We start from the raw sequence: 10,075 nt of genomic DNA on the forward strand, positions 1-10,075 counted from the left end.
TCGACGACCACCCATATAACAACTTAGCCGCAACATACCTGTGGAGACGTGGGATCTTGTGGTGCGTTCTTGTCAATGGCAAGCTTTGCCGTGGCGGATATTGGATTGACCACTGCAGGTAGACAGCACAACAGTAGCATTCAAACAACAGGATCAGACTCACTTCAGCTACTCCTCGCAGATCCCAACAAGGGTACCATACTCACTTGATTAGAAGCCCCTCTCGAATATAAGCCCCTCTTGAATAATAGCCCCCCCCTCCTACAAGGACTGTTTGAAAAAATACAAGCCCCTCTCGAATAGAAGCCCGGACTACTATTCGCAAAGCATGGGGTGACCAGGTAGTGCCTTGTAGGAAGGTCAAGTGTGCAAAAAACACCCCGTGCATGTTCATATTGGTACATGTCCCGGTCGACGTAGTGTGTGCAAACTAACTCGGGGCCGAGTTGCTGTGAATATGAAAGTTTTAGAGATTCGATTGGAATACTGGTATGGACTGAAACAATAAAAGCCCCTCTCGAATAGAAGCCCCTCTTGAATAGAAGCCTCCTCAAAATTGGTATTGAAAAAATAGAAGCCCCCGGCTTCTAATCGAGTGAGTACATATAACTACACGTGTACCGTAAAGTACCGCCAGAGCGCCCCACCATCTCACCCTTTCGTGGTCGTATTGTGGAGGTGGTCTGCTGTCTGTAGGTCATACGACATGAACCTTGTACACATATAGCACGTTTTGCAGTCAATCCGTACCTTCGAGCGGACACAAGCTCCACACAAAACCTGCCAAGTGTGACCTTAGTACACTAAGATTCTTACATCGTACAAACTTCGTTGCACTCTGCCATACGATTTTCCTTTCTCTGGCTGTAAATCAAGGTGGGCGCTCTCGCGACACGGGGCGCTCTGGCGGTACTTTACGGTATATACAAAGTCACACACACACACACACGCACTAACACACGCACGCACGCGCGCGCGCGGGCACACGCACACACATATGTCACGACAGGAAGGGAAGCTGTTCAACCCAAGCTTGTCTATGCACGGGCCATGCAAACTCACAGTATTCGTGTCTGGGGTGTACATCGTCCAATTCTCGCGGAATCAGAGCAGCAAACTGCTTCTGTAAACAAGACACACATGTGCACACACGTAAACAAACACACATGAGCGCGCGTGAAAGCGTGCATACACACACATACACACAAACAGCAGGTTAGATTGCTGCCGAAAAAGCACTCGCAATTCCATTCGCCCTCGGGCCACATGGAACTCCATCATATGAGAATATACATGTATATTCATCACGTCTAAATTGGTACTACAGTGGTCCCTCTATAATCCGGCACCATTTGTGACAAGGGAAATCTGCTGGATTAGGGAGGGTGCTGGATTAACAAATCTGATTGACTGCTGCAATGTGCATGAAGAGGACATTTTGGCTACTGAAAATCGTGCTGGTTTATCGAGGGTGCTGGATTATAAAGTGCTGGATTAGAGAGGGACGACTGTACCAAGAGTCCATAAACAGTTTATGCACTCTTGGTACTACATGTAGTTACAATGTAAACTAAAGCAGCACACATTACTATTGGCCGCAAGACAACAGGACAAGACCACAATAACCACTCGGACACAGCAGTGTACTGTGACAATGGCTATGTTCATCAGCAAGGCAAGCCGTACACTGTGGAGTGTGAACGGACAGTCACACCGAACTAGCCACTCAGTGTGATTGAAAAATCTATGGCAATGGTTATTGCAAGATGACATTGGGAAAGTTGAAGCACATACACACACACTCTCTCTCTCTCTCTCTCTCTCTCTCACACACACACACACGCACGCACACACACACACGCACACACACACACACACACACACACACACACACACGCACACACGCACACACGCACACCACACTAACGAACCTGCCATTCCTGCGGTGTCAGTTTGAGCAGCGACGGGGCGTTGACATCACAGTACACTGAAAGGCAACTCAGCTCCACCAGCTACACAAGCAGACGCAAAAGCAACAGCAACAGGATGTGTAAGGAACTGACAGCAATGAAGGTACAGTCGATACGCCACTCTTGTGTGGTCAATCCTGGCGTATCCGGCTGCGCCAGCAACTGGTAAAGATAGGACAGGCCGCAAATCAGTTACAACATGCAGTCACACACAACGCAATAATCGTTTCTTTCCTTCTTCTCTGTTATTTATCTAGATAAGTCTCTCGGGATATCTTCTTCAATCGTGGACATGTGCGTGGTATGTCGTCAAACCTTGTACTGCCACGAGCCTCCTCTCGATTCAGTTATTCCTCTCTTTCTTATTTAGCCGCTGACCGCTGGAACTCAGTTCCGGCATCGGTCCGCCTTGCTGCTTCACCAAGTCAATTTCGTATCGCAATCCTAGATTGGCTAGGGTACCCCGTAAGGAGACCATAGGTCTGCGGGGACTGCCCTAGAAAAATGTGAATAAATACTATACTACTACTATACTAAACCTGGCGCAGGAGCGCAGTGAATGGTGAGGGACATACTCTAGCGGTATTTCATCTGGACCACGCCCACAACCACGAACACCATGCGCGGCTTGTGGACGGTCACTCTCAAAGAGTGGTATGGCCCGACACAAGTGCAAAGAGGAGCGCAGCAAGCCGATAGCCGATCAGATTGGGAGCAGGAAATGCCCGACGTATCAGAGATGGTTCAGGAGCGCCGGAGGCCTCGCTGTCCATAAGTGTCTACCTGACGATCGCTCCACGTGCCCAGTGGCGGGCCCTTCATCATCATCATTTGTGCCCAACTCGGGTGCGGCAGTACCGGTGCCGGAGGGGACTCAGGTATCACTACCCTGCTCCAAGGCGCATTGCAGCACATGTGGCAGGTGCTGCCGATCGAAGAGGGGTCTTCAACTCCACAGCTGTGCGAACTATAACAGAACTCTCCTGGGCCGCTAGCCTGCGGATCGTGCTGCGTACCGTACTCAACCGACCTACCCCATGTCTGTCGGCCCCTCGTATGAGGGGACATGTGAGCGTTTTACAGCAATGTTCAGGACAGGACAGGACAGGACAGGACAGGACAGGACAGGACAGGACAGGACAGGACAGGACAGGACAGGTATACAGTGTGTGTTCTCTAAATCTCCTACCCTGCTGTGTCCGTAGACAACACAATCGATAACGGTTTCCAAAGAACAAATCAGAGCTGTGCCTGTTCCTGAAACCTGCATTATGTCTACCTCATGCACACGCATTCGATATCAGAAAACAGTCAAACACAACATATAATTATGTGAGAGGTACAATGATATTCAGGCCATACCTTCCAGAACTTGGAAGACTCCTGCTTCATAAACATGGGCTTCCACTCAGCATTGGTCGTCTAAGGGGAGAGAGAGAGAGAGAGAGAGAGAGAGAGAGAGAGAGAGAGAGAGAGAGAGAGAGAGAGAGAGAGAGAGAGAGAGAGAGAGAGAGAGAGAGAGAGAGAGAGAGAGAGAGGAGAGGGAGAGGGAGAGGGAGAGGGAGAGGGAGAGGGAGAGGGAGGGGGAGAGGGAGAGGGAGAGGGAGAGGGAGAGGGAGAGGGAGAGGGAGAGGGAGAGGGAGAGGGAGAGGGAGAGGGAGAGGGAGAGGGAGAGGGAGAGGGAGAGGGAGAGGGAGAGGGAGAGAGAGAGAGAGAGAGAGTAAAGAAGATGTATACACACACACACACACACACACACACACACACACCGGGAAGCATTCCAAATGCCTACACTCAAATACTAGCATGTTGAACAAAGGCACAAAAATAATACCAGCACACATAAATCAGCTTGCACAGGCACAAAAGCAGCAGCAACACTGCAATCTGTCAGGGCAACACTTGACTAACACTGGTCTTCTGTACCAGTGAGATTAGCTCAAAGTAGACTCATGCATGATCCGAATAGAAATGACCATGCTTTGAGTCCACTGTGCCCATCGCTAGGCACAGTGACTCCAGACACGCGATACGCACATGTGCACATTCTTACCTGCACTGTCAGTCGCTCCAGCGTCACACCATATGCAAGAAGCTTGCCAGGGACGGTAATCTACATCAGCCACAACAACAACAACGATGACGGCGGCGGCAACAACAGCAGCAGCACCAGCAGCACCAGCAACAACAACAACATCATCATCATCACCATTTTTCAAAAGAACGCCATATCCTACGTCCAGATTGAAGAGACCATATCAGCAAACACCACCTGGATTATGTTGATCAGCAGCAGCAGCAGCAGCAGCAGCAGCACGCCTCACCACATGACAAAACACGTATCATACACGGTGGCATGCAATGGTGAAGACACACGGCACTCATCCTTACCGTATCCTCATAACGAATGTGGATGTCAGTGATGGAGACCTGAACACCAGGAAGCACACAGTGAAACAACGAAAATGATGATGACAACAACGCAATCAACGCTAGCTAATCTACAGTAATGCTCAATGAAATCCAGTCGATGCACTCAAGTACGCGCCGGCCGTTGTGCAGCCCTAGACCTGCGAACACTGGGCTGCGAAAAGGTGCACGGCGCCAACTTGACTCTCGCTACTGGATTTTATTGAGCAGCACTGTAGTATCAAACCTACCAGCCTACCTACAACGTCCGACAAAGAATACACATGAACGTCTGTACAGATGCATGCAATGACATCCACTAAAATATCACAGCTAGTACTAATCACAGCCAAACAAAAATTCTCTCCATGGGAATTCAGAAAGACAGGCAGCATCCATCCACTGCCAGCATTACTGACCTGCACGTTGCGAATAATCTGCATGGCAAGCTTCACAGCAAAGCCATCCTCTTCTTTCTTCTTCTTCTCATCACCTGAATCAAACATCGAGCCGGAAATACATGTACAGTGGAGATGGGATATGACGACACTCCTTGGGGAGAGAACAACATGTCACTATATTCGATCAGTCACTAAACCCGATCTTCACAAAGGACTTACTAAACGACTTGGGCAACAGAATTGTGTCGCTAAACTCAATCTGTCGTTATATGCAAGGTCGTTATATCCAATCTCCACTGTATGATATTGCAAGGTACGCACATACCACGTGCACGTTGAACTGTCCACGTGTGCGTAAAAAAACTACAAAAAAGGAAACGGGAGTACATATTATCCGTAGTCTGATGCACACTACACTATGGCAAACATGCAGCAGCACAAGTGTATAAACACTGACGCCAGCCACAACAATACATGCCCAACACAAACACTGACAGCAGCCACAACAGCATACGCCAAACACAAACACTGACGCCAATCGACAAGACAACAGTGAATACCATTCACAAATACTGGTGACAATGGACAAGACAACAGCACGCAGCAACTACACTACGAGACAACACGTACACCTCCTGCAGACGATTGCAGAGTAAAGTGAACCCCAACACGTTGAAGTGCACTGCACGCGGCCAAACTGTACCTTTCTCGGCCGCCTTTTTCTGTGCTTCCTCAATTGCCAGGAGCTCCTTGCGCTTCTTGTCCCTCTTCGACTCCAAGTCCTTCTCTGCGTCGTACGGAGTGGCTGTTCACACGCAAATCAGACCAAACGCAAAACTAAGTTAGCTGTGAACACCAGCACAGCCATTCTAAGAAGGCACTGCCATTGGACCTATGCAATAACTACAATGGCTATGCTAGCACTGCACATAGGTCAGGGAGAGAGAGTAAGGGAGTTTTCCAGAAGATATCGGGACATTGGGTGCAGGATACAACCTCGTTCTCTGCTGGCCAGCTGCAAGGACTGATGGTAGTCCAACACATGTAGAGCTAAGCCAGCACTAGCAAACCTCACACAGGGAGGTCTATGTGAATTCTAACGCACCTACGCCAGTACTGGAAGGCAGAAACTACCAAGACGGATGGTGCTCAACAGAACAAGAAGATAAAATCACGTGACTTATATATGAATCACACACGGCTTGCATGAGAGAGTCAGATTGATTCTTTTCGGAAACACAACGGTCAAAAATGAAGAGCTAAATATGATAGCAGCCAGTCCAGCAATCCACCCTGCACAAGAAGAGCTCAGACGCAAGCGTGCTAGCCACTAGCAGCCTTCAGCTTACCATGTGTAGGCTGGGCAAGGACGTAGACACCGTCGATCTTCACCTCCACGGGATCGCTGTACAAATTGCTCCATGGTATCTTCAGGCGAAGCTTCCCTGCAGAGAATACCACCGACGACACAGCAACACAACCAACCCCGTCAGAGAGAAGCAGCCGTGGGCTCACTCAAAATTCTCAGCAGTATGCCCGGGCTCCACATGCGATGCATAGGAACTGACACACACTATGGCTGCTTAGCAGGGATACACACTATGGCTGTTTAACAAGAACGCACTATTTTCAACTACTTACTCAAATGTCCAGATTTGACCAGCACAGGTAAGCCAAGTTCCAACTGGAGAGGACAAGACAAGACACAAGCACATATGCACACAAAGAAAGTTGTGCCATCACTTCAATTCTGACTTGGACTCTCCGGACAACACATTTTCATAGGAACCCTTGCGTGTCCACTCTGAAGAGATTTGCCAGAAACTACTGTAGAAAAAGCAAGGCTTCCATGACTTTGCATCAAAATCAAGGGCATTATTATTGTCTGAACGGACTGTAGCTCAGTTCCCTAGGAGACAAATATGCGACTGAAGAACAGAACTAACTTCAGGCTCTTGACAAGCATTATTTCCGAACGTTTCCATGACTACTTTTATTCCGAACGTTTCCATGACTACATGAAAACTCTTTGGAAATGTTGCTTGCCAAGAGCCTGAAGTTAGTTCTGTTCTTCAGCCAGACTGTAGTTTACTGGCTCCTCACAGCTCAGCCGTGTACATATGCATGTATGTGGGTTGACATGTCACCAACAAACAAGAGACAACAAATAATAGTCTCGCTGACTCACAAGCGCTTCTTCGCGAACAGCCAAGTTGTCCAACTCGACCGTGCCTGCAACCAACATAACCAGAATACACGCAGAAGGCACAAAGGAGGTCTACAAAGTGTGTCGCAACTCAGAGTTTTCTTGCACAATGCAATCATCAGGCGACTTGTGACATACTCAGTGGGACTTGGCCAGCATATAAATAATGGTTCGGTGATGGTTAGTGGGTGTTGAATATTGATTCAGCGCAGAAGTACCAAAATAACCAAAATACACGAAGAGAACACGTATTTGCAGTTGCAAACACTGGCATAAAGCAACCCACTGAACTCCCATCATAACACGACTCATTTCAGCCGAATGACCTGTAAAAGGGGAATCAAAATGGCTCTTATGAAAAGGCCTGCATCACAGATATCTTCCTGCCCAGCACAGTGAGTTTTCGAATGATGATAATTTAGCTTGCAAGTTTGCTGGGATCCCCAGCCAGAAGGTTCTCCACGGTGGATTTTATCGCCTTATTGCCGCAAGTCAGTCAAGTGTCAAGTCAGGTCGGAGGGGAAAGCACGAGCTCCAGTGTGGGGAGCAACCAACATGGGAAAGAGCAGTCAAGAATGTCATCACATGTGTCAACTCCTGTGATTAATTAAGTCCAGCCAAAATGGCAGATACATGCAAATCCATTGAAGATCGTCTCTTTACCGGAGGATGCACCCAGTGTGCTGACAGTGCTCAACACCGTGGAGGCAGAGCGCAATACAGAACAACAAGGGCGATCAAGGCTTGTTTGTCGCTACTTAAACAAGCCTTGATTGCCCTTGTTCTTCAGGATCGTCTCTTTATAAAACTTGTGGCTGAGAGGTTTTTTTGCATCCTTCGGACTAGGGAGCAGGTCCAGGGGAGTGTTCAATTTGTCAAATCTAGATCAAGGCTCACAAGACTGGGCGGATGTCCACACGCTCACTTTACCGAATCCAAATCGGGGTTAGGCGGATTTGGATGAACACTTCACCTGATCCAAGTATGCTCGGATCACTCAGAATGTTTTCGCTATCGATCATTTCCTCGCGTTGGACAGGAACGGATATGTACGAGAAGTAATGCTTTCCAGTGTTGTGTTTCTCACACTTAGTTATTGTGTCGGGGGGGGGGGGGAATAGTGTTTTGAACGATAAAATGGTACAGTCGACCCTCTCTAATCCAGCACTTTATAAACCAGCACAATTTTCAGTAGCCAAAATGTCCTCTTCATGCGTCATTGCAGCAGAAAATCAGATTTGTTAATCCAGCACCCTCCCTAATCCAGCATATTTTCCGTGGCACAAATGGTGCCGGATTATAGAGGGACCACTGTATCACAATTTATTAAAAAAATATCCTAGGGTGGATCTCAAAATATGTGCCGGTCGGGGCGATTTTCAATTCATTCATCAGCTTCGTCTTACATTCGACTTATTTTCATTTAATGCGTACAGGTCATTGTAACTGAAGGAAAAAGGGAGTGCTCTCACACATAATACACAACGCTAGAACAGCATTTTCAAAATGCTGCGCCCACTTCAATGGCATCCTTGTGTGTGCATCCTGCAATGGAATTTTTGCGAATAGAATGGGCTTCTCCTTCCAGTGGGAATTGTGTGTTTCCAGTGCCTGTAAAACTCATTGGAGTTCAGAGCTCATTCTAATTCTTCTACAACAGCCTTCATACCTGTTACTACACGTGTGTCCATCAAATTTGTAAATTCAAAACCTCAATCTGAAATTCAAGCCATCACGCTATAAGTACCTAGCTGTGCACTAAGTAATGTGTGGCTTCAATTCAAGAACATTCAATTGCTGTGAGTGTGAGTAGTGCTAGGCATGGAACCCACGCACGCACTCAATGGCCACTCACTCACCTCCTAAGATTCCCAAATTCAGCTGAGAAGCATCGAGACTCTGGACAAAGCTTCCCAAATGCTTGTTCAGCAATTCGGCAACGAGGGATTCGAACACCATTCTGGCAGCACGGGGCCACCAGAAGGTGGAAACAAAATCAAGTCTGGGATGATCAGACGAGGTCTTGCTCTCTTTTGGTTCTGTTTAGCAATTATTATTCAGCAAAGTAATTGGCAGCTGGCCAGTCTGCCCAACATGCCAACTACTTGTACGAAATTCGTGCAAAAACAAAAATTCAAAATAATATTTCCAAAAGAACAGACCCCGTGGCCCAGTCTATCGATCGTCGATGCATCGTGCGCGTGCTGTGTTGAGTGTGCTGGGAGTATACACTAGCTGCTATCGACTACAAGTCGTGGAGATACGATCGCAGGATCAGGGAGCTCGTAGACGAGTCGTGGGGCTCCCTGCGAAGGAATGTTTGAAGTGCAGTTTCATGTAGGCAGATGTGAGCGCAACACGACCCGGCTGCATATGGCGAAGGCCCAACAATGGCAACAAGGCGATGGCGGGCAGGCACCTGTCGCAGCTGGAAGAACCACGAAGCGGAGTGATGTGCCAAAATCTGCTACAAAAGTCGCACTCTACGAGCGTTGTCAGCACCTGGTAAGGATGGGGAAATTATTTCCTCTACAAACGACTTTGGAAACTGTTGTGGTGGTTTTGCTACGTCAACAGCATGTTGAGTCGAGCGACACTTCGACAGGCTACAAAAATCAACCAGTCAGTTGAGTTGTTGTGTGTGTGAAAGCAAAGGTCGTTCCGGACCAAAAAGAGTACAGCCACTGTCTGTAATACCAAGAGTACATAACCCATATGTACTCTTGGTAATATTACTAGTGCAAACAGTGTTACTTACAGACTTGCAGTACACTATCGCACCTGTCAGGAGATTGACGTCAGGGCCTGTCAGAGCCAGCCAGAGCCAGAGACAGAGGGCCGAGGCAGAGGTACAGAGAGACATCTTTCATTCTTTGCACTTTTGTTTGCATCACTCAGTCCATTGTCAAACACACCTCTGACTCAAGAGAACCGTCCCAAATGCATGGACAGCAATCGCTCTGGGGTACATGCAACGGTAACCCAATTGCCAAGGGCTTGGGTTACCGCTGCATGTATGACTCTGAGTCCGACATGAACAGAGCAGCTTGAAAGAGAGTAACCATATGCGACTACGATTATGTGCTATC

The 10,075-nt window shown here is 48.0% G+C and overlaps 1 protein-coding gene across 1 annotated transcript in view; it reads right to left on the reverse strand.

Moving 5' to 3' along the window:
* LOC135810050 (intermembrane lipid transfer protein VPS13C-like) overlaps positions 1 to 9,137 on the reverse strand; it is a gene marked incomplete in the record, with an annotated part of 102,930 nt that extends 93,793 nt beyond the window's left edge. Inside the window, 12 exon segments of the mRNA XM_065323517.1 lie at positions 39 to 112; positions 1,063 to 1,123; positions 1,932 to 2,012; positions 3,333 to 3,392; positions 4,024 to 4,083; positions 4,362 to 4,400; positions 4,799 to 4,872; positions 5,484 to 5,585; positions 6,130 to 6,225; positions 6,422 to 6,464; positions 6,969 to 7,012; positions 8,846 to 9,137. Of these exon segments, the coding sequence (XP_065179589.1) occupies positions 39 to 112; positions 1,063 to 1,123; positions 1,932 to 2,012; positions 3,333 to 3,392; positions 4,024 to 4,083; positions 4,362 to 4,400; positions 4,799 to 4,872; positions 5,484 to 5,585; positions 6,130 to 6,225; positions 6,422 to 6,464; positions 6,969 to 7,012; positions 8,846 to 8,945 (834 nt within the window).
* Between the last annotated feature and the right edge of the window lie 938 nt (positions 9,138 to 10,075).

This window comes from Sycon ciliatum, chromosome 2, assembly GCF_964019385.1.
Source record: "Sycon ciliatum chromosome 2, ocSycCili1.1, whole genome shotgun sequence".
NCBI classification, from domain to species: Eukaryota; Metazoa; Porifera; class Calcarea; order Leucosolenida; family Sycettidae; genus Sycon; species Sycon ciliatum.